The sequence below is a fragment of the Sebastes umbrosus genome, chromosome 7 (genome assembly GCF_015220745.1).
Source record: "Sebastes umbrosus isolate fSebUmb1 chromosome 7, fSebUmb1.pri, whole genome shotgun sequence".
Taxonomy (NCBI): domain Eukaryota; kingdom Metazoa; phylum Chordata; class Actinopteri; order Perciformes; family Sebastidae; genus Sebastes; species Sebastes umbrosus.
This window is the reverse complement of record NC_051275.1, coordinates 29,239,216-29,258,829: the sequence shown is the minus strand read 5'-3', so window position 1 is coordinate 29,258,829 and position 19,614 is coordinate 29,239,216. Positions and strand designations below refer to the sequence as shown.

Sequence of the window (19,614 nt, the reverse complement as noted above, 5' to 3'; positions counted from 1 at the left end):
TTATATTTTACATTTTTATTTTAATAACATTTTGTATTTACAAAAGAGTGAGTGTATTAATAACAAAATAGTTTTGCGTGATACTCAAAACAATGAAGACTGTCATGTTGTTTTTTTAAATTATAATTGTTTATATTCATTACATAATAAATAAAATTGTGAATATACAGTAGTATTAAAGTATAAAACACTGAATGTCACTCAGTTTATTATTCTCTCGCTGATATTAATAGTGCTTTGGTTTGTTTTTTTCTTTCCATTTTAAATAAACTTATTAAGGATCATATCATTAACCTAAACTAACAACATTGTCAATAATCAGTGTGAAAAAGTTGGTGAACGACATTGCACGTGTGTGTGGTCATGCAATTGTTTATCATGTTTCTTCTTCTGTGCTGGAGGACTGGAGGGACGCTGGTAGCGCCACCTGCAGGAACGACAGAGTAAACGCTGTCTCCATGTATATAAAAGTTTTAACTTGTTTTTTATCTCACTGTTTCATATTTTATATGGATAAAATACTATTTTGTATTTACCACAGAGTGAGGGTATTAATAACAAAATAGTTTTGCATGATACACAAAACAAAGAAGACTGTCATGTTTTTTTTTTTTATTATAATTGTTTATATTCATTACATAATAAATAAAATTGTGAATATGGTATTAAAGGTCTTAAACACTCAGTTTATAGTCTGTCACGGATATTAATAGTGCTTTGGTTGCTTGTTTTTCTTTTCTTTCCATATTAAATAAATTTAATAATAATCATATTATTAACCTAAACTAACAAAATGGTCAATAATCAGTGTGTAAAACTTGTTGCACATGTGTGTTCATGTTGTTTATCATGTTGCAGCATGTTAATATGTTTGTCCCAGATGCATCATGGGAAACGTCTCCTGTTGCTCTCCTATGTTCTTTTTCCTTTTTTCTTCTCCTCCCTTCATTTTATAGCGAGAACAGAACAACGCTTTAGAGACTACAGCAAATACATTCACGTTTCTGAGCTGCAAATCTCTCACTAAGTTCCCAAAGGTAGGTAGCAACATTTCAATAAAACTCCAATCTTTCATTTAATGTTAAGTTATTTCTCGGATGGACGTGTTTTTTAGTTTATTTTCGATGAAAAAGAAGAGCTTTGTCGAGCTTGTTATCTGCCTGCTCGGTGGAGTCGGAGACCTGAAGAGCACTTGTGATCTGGTCAAATTTGACTCGGAAAATGCGCCTAAAGTGAGGGGTCATCTGACAAAATATTGTTCATGAAAAGATCCCCTGACATGTCTAGTGTCATTTACAAAAACTATATTCCACTTTCGTGCGGTAGTTTTTATAATCTTCCGTCGTTTATATCATCAACCTCTTCCTTTTTCACAACGATTTTTTCCTTCCCGTTTGCATTCTTCCATCCAGCAGCACAGCCATCATCTTTAAGGTGTGCTCGTTTGCGGACACCGCTCAGCCGGGGTGGGCGGGTTCGCTCTGTTTTACTTCGAAATAGCTCATTCTGAATAAAAAATCAAGGCTTGCGCGGAACCGGGGGAACACGGTAGCACGAAACGAACGCACCCACGTTCACTGCGCAAGGGGCGGGGCTTCTCGGGTGATCGTCGTGCTGTGATTGGTCGGATTGTTCGCAACATCCCGCCTCACAGGCTTGTTTACAGAATGTGATTGGTTGACACGATAAAGAGCTCAGTTCTGATTGGATGCCGTCTCTGTCTCCTTTAAAGATAGTCATTACATAAGCTGCCTTGGATATAATTTGAAAAAAAACTGCTGATTTATGTTTTTTATAACCCACTCTGAAGAGTAGAGTTTACAATGTTGATGTACACTTCTAAATTAGTTAAAATACAACTGGAAAATAAATTTTTATCCTTCACATCCAGTGTATCCTTCTGTTGTACATGTGCCAAAAAAATGCATTTTAGTTACATTACAAAAAAATAAACATTGTCATGTGCCCTCATGTGATCTTTAGTAGCCATGGCCCGTACCAAGCAGACTGCCCGTAAGTCCACTGGAGGCAAAGCCCCACGTAAACAGCTGGCCACAAAGGCTGCTCGCAAGAGCGCCCCATCCACTGGTGGTGTCAAGAAGCCCCATCGCTACAGGTGAGAGGTCATATGGCTCTTCTGTTTGTTTCTTCTGCAATGTTATGCCCCTTGTTGTATAAGAAGGATAACATAAGTTTGAGCAAAAGCAGTGTGCTCCCATCTCAAATTTTGCATATGTACATTTGTGCCTCTCCTCTTTAGGCCTGGTACTGTGGCTCTGCGTGAGATCCGTCGTTACCAGAAGTCCACTGAGCTGCTGATCCGCAAGCTGCCCTTCCAGCGCCTGGTGAGAGAAATCGCCCAGGACTTCAAGACCGATCTGCGTTTCCAGAGTGCAGCCATCGGGGCTCTGCAGGTCAGTAGCTCTCACCATTAATAACATTACTAAACTAGTGTTCTAATCATTCCAACTAAAAATGTATGTTTTGTTATAGATATTTTCCATTTATAAAAGTCAAAAAAGTAATTTTTGCTCTACTGACATTCTGTTTTCCTTCTCTGCAGGAGGCCAGCGAGGCCTACCTGGTGGGTCTGTTTGAGGACACCAACCTGTGCGCCATCCACGCCAAGCGTGTCACCATCATGCCCAAAGACATCCAGCTGGCGCGTCGTATCCGCGGGGAGCGCGCCTAAAATGTTTTCTGATTTGTTATATGCTGTCCTTTTGTCCCGTCACCACTCTTTCATCTCTTTCCTCCCTCTATACTTAGTTAGTAGTTTGGTTTGAGGTCTTATATATATATATATCATGATTGTGATAACCGTAAAATGTGTGATCATGTCTCCTTTGGTGCTACTAGTAGCAGAGTTTCCTTAGCGATATCTTCATGTATGTTTGAAACTTTGAGTCAGTTACACTCCTCACTTCTAACTAGCTAGCTCACAGGGTGCTTGTTATCTCCATGCATAAGGTGTTTTTGCAGGCCAAGAATAGTGTGACATGAAAAGAGCATAGGAAATCGCATTAGGGTTAAGACATTTTCATCTTCAGACGGACATTTACATTGATATTATAGGTCTCCTGATTTTTATTTTTTAAAATAGAGATTTGTTGTAAAAGTAGTGGTTTTTCTTTTTTTTTATTGGTGTCTTTCTACTGTTAGTGTTTAATGTATGGAAATACAAAAGTTTGATTCTGGTTGTCAATTAGGAACGTCATTGTGCTATGATGACACTGCATTTTTGGCAGAATACAAGCGGCGTATATGTAGCAGACCTATGGTGATCATATTTTGATTTTCAGCCACGTTATTATGTCCAGGTAATGTTTTGACTTTTTGTTCCTCTCTCAGGTTGATACGATAACCTATTTTTTTTTTTCTACTGTGTTTTTGATTTATGTTTTCAGTCATTTTTAAAAAGCAAAATATTTGTACTCTGAAATTCACATACAAACATAATAAATAGATTCTTGTGGTTAAATCAGATGTGTGAGTGAATATCTACGTCAAAATACTATTCATACTTGAGCTAAAATGATTATTCGATGGACAGAAAACTTATCTGCAATTTAAGATGAATCCATAATAAGAATAATAGTTAGTTGCAACTCCGATGCACATTATTGTGCAAACATTTAGTACATTCCTGTTCTCATGCACCCTTCTAAGAATAAATACTAATTCCTTGTCAAAAAAGGTTGAGATAATAATGAATATTTGGGTATTTAATGATATTTAAATCAAAAAATATTTCTATAGACAAAATGATAGATTTTTCTGCAACTACGGGCATTTTTAAGTCCCAGCAATAAACATTTTTAGATTTTTGTTCAAATTTGCATTGCAATTCTTGATAAATATACACACAATCAAGACAAGACACTAGAATTGGAAATATCTGTCACAAAACAACATATTTTAATTGCAACAGAATTGCGTTGCTAGGCAACAGCTTGGGTGCATGTGTACTTCCTGTCAACTGATGACATTCACATACACTGCAACTAGGAATACACTGGGACACATTTAGAATGTTTACGTTTAAATCTGTGTAAAGGGTCTAAATATTGTATATTTGTGACATCACAAATGGACAGAAATCCTATCGGCTTGTTTCAAATGCAGAGTTTATGAATACGGGCTGTGTATTACCCTGTGGATTGAGCGTTTTGATACATTCACAGTATTTATATAGGACTTAAGCCTGCTTTATATAAAAAAAAAACAGGAAAATCTCACTTTTTTAGAATATGGGACCTTTAAGGTTGAGGTAATAATTAATATTTGGGTATTTCTTATATATATTTGAATAAAATCCTGGGGCAAATTTAAAATTAAACACCTTTATTGTAAATTTAATCCAAAACTAATAAACTTTTCTGTAGAAAATTACTTTTAAAAATTAATAAAAAAAAAAAAAAATCAAGACATCTACAGCTCACCAAACAATTCATTTTGAGACATAGCTCCTGTGTGTTTTCATGATTTCTTTAAAAAGAGAAGAGAAAAGAGTCACTTCTAATCAGACTTTTAACAGTTGTCACGATTGTTATCCGTTGCAGCGCTTTCAAACCAAAGCCGATTTAACAACCGCTAAAAACTATGACTAACTTTTCAATGCCAAATGTCAAACTTTCGGTTTGACCTAAAGAGAAAGGCAAAACACTCCAAAAAGCAGCAGCACGTCTGTATTTCCCATCTACTGGTCACTATTTAAAACACCAAATATTAAAGGTCCCATATTATGCTACTTTTCAGGATCATACTTGTATTTTGTGTTTTTACTAGAACATGTTTACGTGCTGTAAAGTAAAAAAAACACTTTATTTTCCTCATACTGTCGGCCTGAATATGCCTGTATTTATCGGTAAAAACTACAACTAACTTTTTAATGCCAAATGTCAAACTTTCGGTTTGACTTGAATAAAAAGGCAAAACACTCCAAAAAGCAGCAGCACGTCTGTATTTCCCATCTACTGGTCACTATTTAAAACACCAAATATTAAAGGTCCCATATTATGCTACTTTTCAGGATCATACTTGTATTTTTTTGTTTCTACTAGAACATGTTTACGTGCTGTAAAGTTAAAATAAACAACTTTATTTTCCTCATACTGTCGGCCCGAATATGCCTGTATTTATCGGTAAAAACTACAACTAACTTTTTAATGCCAAATGTCAAACTTTCGGTTTGACTTGAATAAAAAGCACGTCTGTATTTCCCATCTATTGGTCACCATTTAAAACACCAAATTGTTCACTAAATATTAAGGTTGAGGTAATAATTAATATTTGGGTATTTCTTTTATATTTTGTATTTTTTTTTATATTATTATATATTTTTTATTTTATATACATTATCTGAATAAAATCCAGGGGCATACTTAAACTGAAACACCTTTATTGTAAAATTTAACAATTCAACTTTTCTGTAGAAAATTACATTTAAAAAAAAAAAAAAAAAAATTAAAAATAAAAAGACACATCTACAGGTCACCAAACAATCAAATTTGAGAATGTGTGTTTTCATTATTACTTTAAAAAGAAAAGAGAAAGAGTATTAATCAAAGTGAAAACAGTGTTGTTATGACCGCTGTTGCATTGTGGGAGGATGATTGACGCGGCGGCCATCTTCCCGCTGGACGCTGCTTCTCATTGTGGAAACGAAGAAGAAAATAGAGACAAGCGAAACATTTCTCAGCACTTCTACTCACTTTCCCCCGCAGGTAAGCCCCTCCAAAACACACCACACCGTTTTATGAATGAACTTTAGATTTTAAAGTTGTATTTTTATAGTATTTCTAGGCGCATTAAAGTGTTAAAAACGCTTTTAACTCGGTTGTGTTGCGGAGAATAACAAACGGTTGAAACGCGGTTCTTCTCTGCTGCCGTTCAGATGAGCTGAAAATACAAAGTCTGCTCCGGTTCGGCTCGGTTCTACTCAGCCGTTATGGACCGATCCGCTCAACTAACACTATGTATGAGTTCCTTGAGATGTCTTCTGTGTTGCTCTGCTGTTTCCCGGTACGCTTGAACAGCGGTTATTTGTAAAATTGGAGTTGTTTACGTGCTACTCCGTCGCTCTTCTAGCTCTGAGTCTTTATCCCGTTTGCGCATCAAACCGCCGCCATCATCAGAGCTGTGGTGGGCGGGACCTAGCAACAGTGGAAGGCAGCTGTAGAGCCCGCCCACTTTTGAAGACTCTGCACGCTGATTGGCTCAGACGGTATATTTTTTTAGAAACGCACTGGTCCAACAGCCAATAGGATCGCCGTTCGTCTTTGATTGACGTTTTTGTCCGACTGATTGTGATGGGGATTGTCTTGTATGTTTACTTCCCGAAAAAGTTAATTCAAGTTTAAAACTGTATTGTAACTGTATTTTAGAGACAGGACAGATAATAATGCACACAGTGCACTTTCATAGACTAAGCTACTGGAGTTACCCTGCACTATATTCATTTTTAACAGTCTCTTCTGCACTATATTCACTTTTTTAATAGTCCTGTATCACAGCTGTTACCCTGCATTATATTCAGTTTTAACAGTTTTCTTCATCTCCTTGTATTTTTATATCTGGTATATTTTTTTTGTACTTTGCACTATTAACTTTTTTACTGCCTTTTTACTAACATGTTTTGCACTATGGAACTGTGATGCTGGAAACTTGAATTTCCCTCAGGATCAATAAAGTTACTATAAATCTATCTATCTATCTATCTATTTAGATTTATATAATTAATAATCACTATTAAGGAAGACTCCTCTTCCACAACAGTGGCTTCACCTCAAGTGTAGGAGTAATGTCAAACCAACAAAATATATTGAACACAATATTTTACTTTCTGTCTGTTATCATGTTTGTTTTTCTTTCTGAGTGAACAGGGTAAAGAGAGTACAAGAAATCAGATGAAGACGTAATAAACCAAAGCCGTTTATCCTCCTTTTCCCTCATCTTCTTCAGGTGATCTTTAGTAGCCATGGCCCGTACCAAGCAGACTGCCCGTAAGTCCACTGGAGGCAAAGCCCCACGTAAACAGCTGGCCACAAAGGCTGCTCGCAAGAGCGCCCCGTCCACTGGTGGTGTCAAGAAGCCCCATCGCTACAGGTGAGAGATCACATAGTTCTTCTGTTTGTGTTGGAAAGATTAACAACACAAGGGAGGCGTCAGTTTCATGCCCCTTGTTGTATAAGAAGGATAACATACGTTTGTATATAAGCAGGTCAATTCAGCTGCTCCCATCTCAAATTTTGCATATGTACATTTTTGCCTCTCCTCTTTAGGCCTGGTACTGTGGCTCTGCGTGAGATCCGTCGTTATCAGAAGTCCACTGAGCTGCTGATCCGCAAGCTGCCCTTCCAGCGCCTGGTGAGAGAAATCGCCCAGGACTTCAAGACCGATCTGCGTTTCCAGAGTGCAGCCATCGGAGCTCTGCAGGTCAATGTCACAATCAAATCCACACCATGCACGCAACATTAGCAAATGATTAATTGTTACTATCAATAAACTCTACATGACTATGATGTTGTAAAAGCTGGACCAGAAGACAAAGCGCAGTTATAAAATACTATTAATGTGCATACATACAGAATAGGCAAAAGGCCTGTCTATCCATATAAGCAGGTCTACTGAAGACGTTACTGTACATGCACACAATGTATTCATACAATTCTGCAGGGACTCATGGCTAGGGCTTTACCTTACGACAATTTCATGACAGTTAATTTATTGATTATTTTTGTCACTAAATTAGTTACTTTCCATCTCAAAAAGTGTCAAACTATCAATAATTTTTGCTCTACTGACATTCTGTATTCCTTCTCTGCAGGAGGCCAGCGAGGCCTACCTGGTGGGTCTGTTTGAGGACACCAACTTGTGCGCCATCCACGCCAAGCGTGTCACCATCATGCCCAAAGACATCCAGCTGGCACGTCGTATCCGTGGGGAGCGCGCTTAAACGCTCTCTCCTCCTCTTGGTATTTCTCCTTTTCACCTCGTCCTGCCCTTCCTTCACCGGTCCGTCTCTCCGTCCCTCTGCCCCCTCACCCTCCCTCTCTCCCTCCCTGTGTTAGTAGTGTGTAGAAGAAAACTGATTATATTATGGATAAAGTGTATAGTTGTGTTTTTCTTAGTGCTCTCGGCAGCAGACTTCTAGGGTACTCTCTTTTTGTGCATGTACCGACTCTTTGGTGATGAGATCTCCTCAAGCACACGTCTCCTGGTTTGCACTGTCTCTAATCGGACTCTGTGGGTGAGAGGATGATTTGTGGATAGAATAAGGAAAAAACATGACGTAGAACAATGCAAATTTGGGAGGGACAGCCAGGAGGAGAGGTCGGGTATGTGTCTGCTGGGGGACTCTTGTCTCTTTTCTGCAGCAGGGTGCTAGAAGAACTTACCCGGTCCTCTTCTCCTGCTCTCTATCCTCTGCCAGCCTCGCTCAGAAACGTGCAGAGACGACGGTCTTCTCGTGACGGCCGAGGCTGGATTTTCTGTCCCTGTATGTGTCTGCATGAGTGTTGGCTCTGATCACCACAGCATATTGTATACAATCCATCAGCATCTTTTGAGATTTATGATTACCATATTGCTGTCATTCATCATGTTAGTTTTTTTTTCCTTCCAAATGAGTCTCACGCACAGGATTTTTGTTTTCATTTCAAACTATTTGTGGATGACGTGGAGATGGGGGGATAAATCAGATTAAAACACCTACAGAGAACAAAAACAAAAAAAACTGATTTGAACAGATTTTTTTCTACTGAAATGTGAAGCTACTGACCCGTTTTGGCACCAAAGTTTGATCCTCTTGTAGACGCTCTTTTTCCTAACTGACAGAAGAGTTTAACCTCACCTGTTTTTGTGATGTTCAAATTGGTTTCATCTAATTATTTAAAGCCAAAGCTTGAGAGCTCGAGTACGGTGCAGAGATACTTTTGTAGCAGTGGCTCATTTTTTTAAATAAAAGGACCTTTTTATAACAAAGGTTCATCTAGGTTTGTAATGTTCTCCAAAACCAAAAGCTCTCAAAGTGTGAAAATATTTTTTTTAAAAACAAAAAAATAACTGATTAAAATGTGAAATTGTTGTAAATCAGTGTTACATGACAAATAATACTGGTGTTGTTTTCTGTATACGTCCCCCCTTTGCTTCTATTTTGTTTTCCTCCGGATCAGTTGATCGTCTGTGTACCGTTTCTCAGGTTGACTCGTCACCTTTTTAACTTAATTTTTATTTTTTTGCTCAATTTGATTTTCTTTTCTTTTTTTTTTGAAATGTTGAGGATGATGTTTCAATTAAATAATGTTTGTAATTTCCAGATTTGTCATATAAGGTGGTAATAAATGGATGTTACACACACTCCTCTGTCTCAGTGGTATACACACTTCCACTTTTATCTGTTTTATCACACCCACTTTTATAATAATAATAACAATACCTATATGATATTATGTAAGGAATAATGTACAGTGAGTTGGTCATTGTTGTGAAATAAACCCTGACAGGAGGATGCGGTTTATTGCACAACAATGACCAGCTAGCTGTACATGAAATCAATAATTTGAGACAAAAACGGTCCTCCAGAGTCTGACATCAGACCTGTGTCCATAACAACGGTTTGTTCAACACCAAGATTGACCAACCAGAATCGAGTATTCAACAGGGCTGTGTAATAAAATAATATATTATTATGATACCTACAGTTAAAGGAAGTTACAATAAGGTGATGGTTTGGATAGAAAATAAAAAAGGCCACCACTGTTCTGTTACCTGCATCGTTGTTTGTTTTGGTGGCACTAGCATTGAGAAATATGAGGTAAATAACCAGTAATGGATCACCTTTGGACCCACGGTTTCATTTTAAATGGTTCTTCTTACAAAGTACAGTAAATTCAAACAGTGCATGACTATATACAACTGAGACATTGCTGAAACTAAGCTAGGATTTCATTGCAATGGTAAAAACAGCCTAGGAAATGCAAAATCAGCACCTAAAACTCAACATATCTCTTGTTTACTATTAAAAGAACAGCTAAAGGATATTACTGCACCATTGTATATTTTGAGGTTAACAATAAATGTTACAAGCCCATATATGCTCACACATCATTACCAACCTCTCCCAGATTGATTCCTTTACCTTAACATAATATGATCTATAATCCTAGATCCATAAATTATTCTTTAATACTCTTCCGCATCCTTACTCTAATCCAACCCTGACAGCAGTTGCACCACTAGATGGCAGTAAAGCACCATGTTTGCGTTGGTAAAATCAGCTCCTTCATACTGAGGGATGGATCTCCTGCTGATATTAAATTGGGCTTTAGCTTGGAGTGAAGTAGGAGACAGTATTATTAAATGTTCATCCCTCGCTTTTCTCCTTCTTAAACAGGCACAAACTTACATGTATTCTTCACATCCCTCTTTGTTATTCTACTAATGGATTGTGATCAAATTCTAACAGGAATTTCCCTTTTTACACATTTTTCACCTGATGATACAATATACGACTCTACCTGGTTTTCTATTTCTATCTGGGAAATTGTTACCCACAAACACAAACACACACACAGACACAAACACACACACACACACACACACACACACACACACACAGATGTGAGACTCCAGCATTACAATTAATATTCTTTTCTGGCTCGACATCATTCCCCTCATCAGTGTTTCATTTCATCCTTCTACTTCCTTGATTAAAAGGGATGAAGCCTAGCCCTCAGCCATATTCATTACAATGAAAGACACACACACACACACACACACACATACACACACATTCACCCACGTCACTATGGCCTCGTCTATACTCATTATAATGAAACACATAAACAAACATCTAATCAAACACCAGCCTTTAATCCTGTTGTTTTGAATGGGACCCACAGCTACAGTGGTGTAGATACACACACACATACAGTCAACATCAGGGTGAGGGTCAGCGCCGTCTCCACCCAGTTGAGTGTTTTAAAGGTCCCATATTGGAAAAAGTGACATTTTCATGGCTTTTATATTATAAAGCAGGTTTAAGTGAAATATAAATACTGTCAAACTGTCAAACTATCAAAACGCTCAATATACGGAGAAATACACACAGCCCGTATTCAGAAATTGTGCGTTTGAAACAAGCCGTTAGGATTTCTGTCCATTTGTGATGTCAAAAATATACAATATATAGATTATCACACAGTTTTAAACATTTCCTGCTGCAGTGTATGTGAATGACATCAGCTGACAGGAAGTAAACATGGACCCAAACTGTTGCCTAGCAACGCAATTCCATTGCAATGCCATTGCAATTCCATTGAAATGCGCTAAAACAGAGAGTTTCAGACAGAGTGTAAATACAGGTATATTCAGGCAGACAGTATGATGTAAAAAAAAAAGTTTTTTTTTAACATTGCAGCATGTAAACATGCTCTAGTAGAAACACAAAATACAAGTATGAACCTGAAAATGAGCATGATATGGGACCTTTAATATTTAATACTACAGTAACCATGGTAACGATGGAGCTATAAAAGCTCATCACTGGGGGAACAAGTCAGACCGGGCTTGTATCTCTCAGGTGAGTGTGTGTTTGTGTAAATTTTAATCTGTAAAAATGAAATGTATAGTCTATGTATAATGTATAATCTAAGAGACCGGGCTTGTATCTCCCAGGTGAAGGTAAGCAAATAAATCCATCTTGAACGTCAACCGTCAGCCGTCGGTCTACAATCAAACACAACGCAGAGACTGTTGGCTGCCACTGCTATCAGCGATACAAAACAAAGTTAACAGGGGGCCGTCATGAACTGTGTCTCGAGGTAGTAAAGAGAAGAAAGACCTTCTGTTACATAAGGCAGCAGCTTTTCTGGCTATTCTGACTCACAATCCTCTGCACAGCGAATATACTGTATGAGCAAGAGGGTCAAAGTTCAAGGCACAATGTTATGAGGAAGTAGTATGTCCCAATTAATTGCATACTGCATGCAACATTATGTACTTTGTAAGGGCAGCTTCAAGTATGTACTAAAAGTAGAGTGGAAACAGCTGAAGTACAATACAAGCACCCCTGGTTGGGAATCACTGGAGTTATGTATATGTCTAGCTTTTATAACTGCAAAGGTGTTTCATTTATTACATGTAATCTGAGAATGTTTACAGTTCTACATACAGTCCTGCTATGAAGATGTAATAATTCATATAATCTGTTCTCTTCTCAGTTGTATCAGAAACGTACATTTTCCCAGATTACAGTGACAACTAGGTTCACATAGTTAACCAGATAATTATACATGAAATTATTTCAATCTTTGGATTAAAATATAAAAAACAGAAATAGCTAATCTAACTGCAGGATTACATGGCGGCATATCAAAGAATACTTTCTTTCAGGATTTGGACCCAAAGCCTGGTCCAGTATGTGGGAGCAGGCTTTTATTGTTCTAAATAAGTCCTATGAATGATGAATTATGATGATTGCATTTTTCTTGCATTGTGTGGACAATATGGAAATATCTATTCTACTGAGTTTTTTAATGTGCAAACTAGGAGCTGGAGCTCAAATTGAGTAAAAGAGGGCAAAACGGGCCTGTGGTTACATTAAATTGCCACCTTATTTATGATCTAAACTTCCTTTTTTATTTTCCACTATGCTAATGATTGCAACATAACCCCCACTTGTTCTTTACGTGCACTTTGTAGCTTTGTTCATCAGAAACACGGAGCACGGTGTGTATTTATTTACTTTATGGTGCTTTTACATTAGAGGAACATCATGATGATGTGACATACTCATTAGCAGTACGCTGTCCTAATTGCTGAGCACATAATGGACCGTACATGTGAATACGTCTAAAAAAGATATGTGCATAGTTATTTTTTCCTAATTGTATGTCTTTGTCCATGTGTGTGTTGAGTTTGTATGTGTGTGTGTGTGTGCGCACAACTGTGCGTTCGCCTTCCCCAAGGTCTGCGTAGTGGCGCTCCATCTGTGGCACTCAGGGGATTAAAGCCAATCTGTCTGTCTGCCGCTCAAAGTGCTGACCGTCAGACCAGCACCAGATTAACACAGTGCTGGGATTGGAAGGGGAGGGGGGGATGAGGGGATGGAGAGACGGGGTGTGGGTGGAAGAGAGAAGTGGATGGATGTTGAGGAAGAGAGAGAGAGATGTGTGTGTGTTGGGGGAAGGTGGGGGGGGGGCGGGTTGAGAGGTCAACCCCAGATTAGTACACAACTGGTACAGTGTGTGTGTGTGTGTCTTTGGGAAGGGAGGAGGGTTATAGAGTAGAGAGGGACAGAAGGGGAAGAAGGAAGAGGGACAGATGTACAGTATATATGGTGGGTGGGCGGATGGATGGGGGTCGTAGTTGCTGAGGTACTTTTCATAGCTGAACCAGACGAGAATGTATGAGTGCAGTTGAAGTGGAGGAACAGAGATAGATTGAGACACTGAAGCATGTTTAAAGATACAATGTGTAGGGTTTGGCAACATCTAGTGGTGTGGTTGCAGATTGCAACCAACTCAGTACCTCTCGTTCACTCCTCCCTTTTCAAGACTGCGGTAACGTGAGCCGCCGAGTGCAAAACCACCTTACCATAATAACACTACATTAGGAGCAACAGAAGTCAGCCAACGGCTGGCGGTACCACGGTTTTGCACTCTTCGGCTCACGTTACCACAGTTTTACAAACGTGTCGGAGAACTACGGTCGCCCAGGTAACGTAAAAGCGAGTTAATATACACACATATCACTTATCTGCTCTCTTTTATTCCTTATGTATATCCTGGGAGGAGTGAATGGAGGGCTACTCACTAGATGCCACCAAATCCTACACACTGTCCCTTTAATATAATATTCCCCAGGTGAAGGTAAATGTATCATAAAGGCCTCAGCATGCTTAAAACTAGGTCTTATTATGTGTCATTTACCACTAATACCACTTCCAAATGGCCACTCGAAGGCGTTGTACGTGGAGTCGGGATGGGTTGGAGGGTAAATCACACATATGTGGATAAGGGTACACATTTTCAGATAGTCTCTCCTCAAAGGCATCGATGGTGTTGCACTCAGTTGTACATGCAAAAAAATGACAAAAGTAATTATGTAATTTCGTTAAAAAAAAAAGAGAGCTTGAGGAAGCTCAAACTGTAATTACTTTACCACTTTCACATACCTGGAAATGACAGATTAACGTACAACTGGGACATACTACTTCGTCATAACATTGCACCTTGAACTTTGACCCTCTTGCTCATAAATGATATCCGCTGCGCAGAGGATTGTGGGTCAGAATAGCCAGAAATGCATGCTGGCTTTCATACTGCAAAATGCGACCAGATGTAGTAGGACATCCTGGTATTTTCGGCATACTACATTTGACGTACTATGTATTGGGACATACAAAATATTGTTCGGACATACTAAATAGTATAGTAGTGTGGGTATTGGAACGCACAGTCTGTTTTACACTCACCCCTCCAAACACCTGGCCGATTACTGCAGGAAGTGCATGGGTGTGATTGTCGGATTGTCGATTTCGGAAAGAAGTGGGATGGTTGGCAGTAAATGGGAAAGACATGGGGGTGTGTTTTCTGAGTGTGCTGGGGCCATGTAGCCTATAGGGGCGGGAGAGATGGGGGGGGGGGGGGGAGGGGGGTGAGTGGGTTCAGACTAGATGAGCGCACCACTGAGATTAATGTAGTGTACTAGTGCACAAAGAGACATGGGGAGTGGGGGGGCTGAGGGACCCGAGGGTGGGGGTGTGGAGGGAGTCGGGCATCGCTCCAGGGATTAACCGTGTTGAGCCATTAGCACAACCTGGTTGTCAACTAGCAACACAGCAGGGGCCACACAAACTGTTTAACAAGAACTGACACCGACAGCACATGTTGTTTTAGCATATTCTATGTATAGCCTACAAGTATTATGGGTCATGATGAGAGCTGTGAGACACAACCACAGTTTAAGTGCAGTAGGAAAACCAAAACAACAAGCTAAAAGTTGCTAAATGCTTAGAACTATGTGTAGGGTTAGCACAACAAATGACCCCTTCACATTATGACGCGATTTAATTCAGTGGTAATTGCAAAAAATATCACTTAATGCAAGTTTCTGTCGCTGACCCAGAGTTTGTGGGGCAAAAACTGTTTATAAAGTGTGATTCTACTTTCCATAAATTCAATAGAAGAGGTTTTATTTTAGTTAAATGCTGCTGCTGGTCTTTTCCATTTCTTGAGAGATATGCCTGAAGTAGGCTATTAAGGATTTGGCAGATTGAAACCAACTGAAATTTCTCCCGTGTGCCAAGTGTGCAGGAGAACTACGGTGGCCGACGCAAAAACGTTAAAATGCGAATGACCCTATAGCCTATCTAGAGCCACTGTTTGATTTATCCGTTCTGAGCTACTGTAGAAACATAGCTCAAAAACAGCTCATTCTAATTAACAAAAATAAAATGATTCATATTTTCCAACACATTTTCATCCCAACTCGTCACATACCGCAACACAACACAGAGTAAAGGGGATGCCTAACTTGCCAGTTACAGTAGTATTTTGCTGAGCTCAGTTAGGCCTAAACTAGCATAATCTAATACTGTATATCTGATTTGGCTTGGAGATTTACCAAAATATAAAAATCTGTAACACCCAACCCAACCTTGAACATACCATAAAGATAACGGCCAGTTGACCGCCAACATGCAAGTTATGTTCCGCCTCATGAGAAAAAGAAAATCAGGAGTTTGTATACCTGTATTTCAACAGTGTGAAACTTGGTGCAAAAATGACGCGATGTTCGGCCACAGACTTTCAACAAAGGCCCAACGGCCACTGATTGCAACCAGTCAGCGTAGGGCCTTTAGGGAACAAGGTTGAAAATCTAAACATATTACAGTACAAAAATCATTTGAATAAACTAGCAAAACATCCTGCATGAGGGGCATGAAATGAGTAATCAGTTATCTCCCTCTCCTAAATAAAATAAAGACCCCTCCAGACATGTTTTAAGACACATAAAAACTCTGCATGGAATAATAATTTGATATGTTTTTTTCTTTTACAACAAAGTTTGATAACCCATTAAAAAATCTTAAAGTTAGCCTACCTCTGGTCCTTGTTCTTCATTGAAACATCCAGAATATTGTTCATTTCAAACGTTTAACTGCTGTATGTGTTCCCTGTGTTGTTGTCCCTTTCCTCTCTCCGGTAGCACTGACCAGGTGTGCTGCATTGCTCAACAAGGTGCACCTGGCCTGGGAAGGTGGTGCTGAAAGCTCCTGTCCCAGCAGCAGAAGTCAGAGGCATCTCAGACTATGATTTTTTATTGGCTTGTTTGTATGCCTTTGTTAATAAATCCTGTGGATTTGAGTGTTTTAAAGGTGTCTTCTGTGCTTGATTTGGGTCAGTGGTGGAGTGTTGTTCGCCCCAATATGGACTTGCATTTGGACTTGCATTTATATAGCACCTTTCTAGTCTTTTGGGGTTAAGTATCTTGACCAAGGACACTCTGACATGTAAACTAGGGGATTGAACCGATGATTGGTGTATGACCCGCTCTACCCCTGAGCCACAGCCATCCCAATAGGGCTGCCCAAGGGTGGGGTGTAACGGCTGGACACAAGATGTCTCCTACTTCACTATGAGGTCCATTCTCTGTATGTTCACTGGAGGTTTACACATCACACTTGTGTAAGCTGCATATTGGACCACTGGCTTCCCAACTGGTTGTGATGTCATAAAGGCTACCGCCCACGTACATTCCCTCTTCAATGTGAAAACAGATTTATAGTCTCCGCACATACAGTACATCGTTCTGTACAGTGGAGCTCAAACATCACAGGAAGGAACAATTAGCAAAGCACATTTCTGATTGGAGGGGGACTTTAAATAACTTAAGTCATTCCAAAGTTCAATCTCTCTTGTAGTTCACGACTGTGAGTTGTGCTGCTGTGCCAATGTGCCAGTGTCTGGCCGGCCATGTGCTTCTCTAGTCACACTGCTACCAGCAACCAGAGGGGAGGGAGAGGAGAACATACAGGAGTCTCTCTGTCATTATGTTATGTTGTTTCTTTACAGCTCCCCCTAATGACCAGTTATGACATTAGAGAGTACAGGCAAAAATTACAACTCAATACTAAACAAATTTCAACATGCACAAAATTACTAGTTGTATTTTTTTTCAATTTATCCCTGATAGTTCACAAAATATACTATTTGTCTTTAAATGTTGAGTCAAGTTTAGACTCTGTAATGACGGAGGGAAAGACACGGTAAAACTGAAGAAACACATGATAAAAATGCTAAAATATTTAATATTAGAATGAAGAATTTTTTTTTCTTATTGTCTGACAGAAGTCTTAATACAAGAAGTTTTAATACATTTCAGCTGAAAGAAAGGAAGAAATTGCCTGCTAAGCCAAACTATACATGAATTTATACTTTTATTTTCTTTACGTTTACTTTTATTCATGTTTGTTTATTTATTTATGATTTTATTTATTTATTTATCTATCTATTTATCTATTTATTTATTTATTTATGGAAGATCATTTATGACACTTGAAACAGGTACCCAAGTTTGTTTCTTTTTTCTCCTTTTTTAAAAAAAAAAAAATACTATTTCATGATTATGAGCCTATTATCTTATCTTCTATATACCTATACTTATGACATACTGCCAAATAACTCATATTTGATGAAAAATAATGATGAAAAAACACTGAAATGGGCTTCCATTTTAAAATATACAGTACATTTCGTAGGTCTACATCAATTTTAATGATATTTAGATGATCAGCCATATGGCCACTCTGTTGTAACGGCCCGTTTATGTAAATCTATAGAGTAGATTTGTAAATTATGCGAGATAATAACATACTTTAGATTTGCTGCCTGTGGTTTGGTACATATAAAACCATGTTTTTCCTACAACAACAGGTATATAAATGCATATATATATATATATTCATTCAGTAAATATATATGTAAGCAGTCGTAAACAGACTGGTTGTTTGTTGTTGGCAGTACGCAGACAAACTGGCATGTAAATAGCCACTGAGTCACAGAGATGAAAACATGTTGACTTGTTGTTTCCAGAAGGATGTGTGTGTATATGTGTGCTCCTATGTGTGTGTGTGCTGGTATGTGTGTGTGTGTGTATGTGTGCATCAGTGTGTGTCTGACTAATATTTTGTAAGTTAATGGAGGCACCCCGTGACCCCCCTACCCCATCAGTTTGTGATTGGACTGTGGCTCCAGCATCAGGGATTAGACCATGTTTCCCCACTTTACGTCCCCTGTTCCTCTCTCTCTCTCTCTCTCTTTCTCTCTCTCTCTCTCTCTCTTTTCTATTTCTCTCTCTCTTTCTCCCCACATCACATGATCCGTTACATCACGGGATTGGGGTCAGAGCTGGATTAGGGCGAGCTATGCGAGCGAGCGAGAGAGGCAACGCTGGAATTACTGAAAGTGAGGGAGGAGATGCGGGAGGAGGAGGAGGAGGAGGAGGGTAGTTCAGATGGCCTGCATGATGAAGAGAGGATGAGAAAAGAGAGAGAAGAAAAGAGAGATAGTGAGAGATTGGGACAAAGAAAGAGGAGCAGAGGATGGATGAAGATATTCAGCGGTTTACACTAAAAGGGGGATTGAACAAAGGTCTTGGTGTCGCGTCTGATGCTCTAAAGTGTGTTTGACAAAGTGGAGCTCTGAAAGAATAAAACATTTGTAAAATCATTATTGCAGAAAGTGAAAGATGTTTTCATTCATCCTGCAGTAGGTCAGATAAAGAAAACAGCAGAGGGACATAAATGTGGTGGAGTGATGGGGTCAAAGTTCAACAGCTCAGGCAGGAACTCACAGACTGAACTGTAGTGTCTGCTTTTCTATTGAGTTTCTATACTTCAGAGTAAATGTAGGAAGTACCTCTTAGTTGTTTTTTATAGTATTACATACAATAGCATATAGTCTTTATTGAGCTATGCAGAATAATCATTATCATTATATGGAAAAAAATGAACTTGGAATATTCTCGTTCTCCAAAAGAAATGTTTTGGCACAGTGACTAAAAATAAAAGTGTCCCATCCATTTGTTCAAGAAAACAAGAATGAAGTTTGGCTTTTAGCTGTCAGGATAACTGACTTAACTTGTTGGACATTTGTCGGAAAATGCACGAAAAATATGTTGAAAGTCGGACTGAGCGTCCCAAAAAAAAGGGAAATTTGTGTCTATGTACACAAATCAAAAGGATTAAATTTGTGACTATTTCAAGATAATAATAATAATAATAATAATAATAATAATAATTATTATTATTATTATTATTATTTTAATTTCCTTTGTCCTTCTCCTTTTAATTTTCCTTCCTTTTTCCTGGGGGGAAGGGGTTAACAACTTTATTGTACCACATGCATCCCTCGTACAAAATCCAATAAAAAGAACTAAAGACAAAGAATCCTGGATGGTAACAAGAAATCCAGAACAAATAATCTGACATAATTAAACAACATCAGTGTTTTTGTCCTGGTGAAGACTAGAGATACTAAACTGACCGTATACTGGCACGGCAGAGATCAGGGTGGACCTGTGAGAGCCAGACTACAGATTAGACTA

The 19,614-nt window shown here is 38.7% G+C and overlaps 2 protein-coding genes across 3 annotated transcripts; both read left to right on the top strand.

The window, feature by feature from the left end:
• The first annotated feature begins 876 nt into the window (after nt 1-876).
• h3f3b.1 (H3 histone, family 3B.1) lies at nt 877-3,481 on the top strand. Of its 2 annotated transcripts, none has more exons than XM_037776158.1 (4): nt 877-1,037; nt 1,984-2,116; nt 2,261-2,414; nt 2,564-3,481. In XM_037776158.1, exons 2-4 carry the CDS (start codon nt 1,989-1,991, stop codon nt 2,690-2,692), a joined length of 411 nt encoding a protein of 136 aa, XP_037632086.1. In that variant the 5' UTR covers nt 877-1,037; nt 1,984-1,988; the 3' UTR covers nt 2,693-3,481. The 2 variants fall into 2 exon arrangements, with proteins under 2 accessions (XP_037632086.1, XP_037632087.1); XM_037776159.1 differs by having other exon boundaries at nt 900-1,037; nt 1,987-2,116.
• Nucleotides 3,482-5,588: 2,107 nt separating this feature from the next.
• LOC119491895 (histone H3.3A) lies at nt 5,589-9,360 on the top strand. The gene is made up of 4 exons (XM_037776160.1): nt 5,589-5,726; nt 6,964-7,107; nt 7,284-7,437; nt 7,829-9,360. Exons 2-4 carry the CDS (start codon nt 6,980-6,982, stop codon nt 7,955-7,957), a joined length of 411 nt encoding a protein of 136 aa, XP_037632088.1. The 5' UTR covers nt 5,589-5,726; nt 6,964-6,979; the 3' UTR covers nt 7,958-9,360.
• Nucleotides 9,361-19,614: the final 10,254 nt, after the last annotated feature.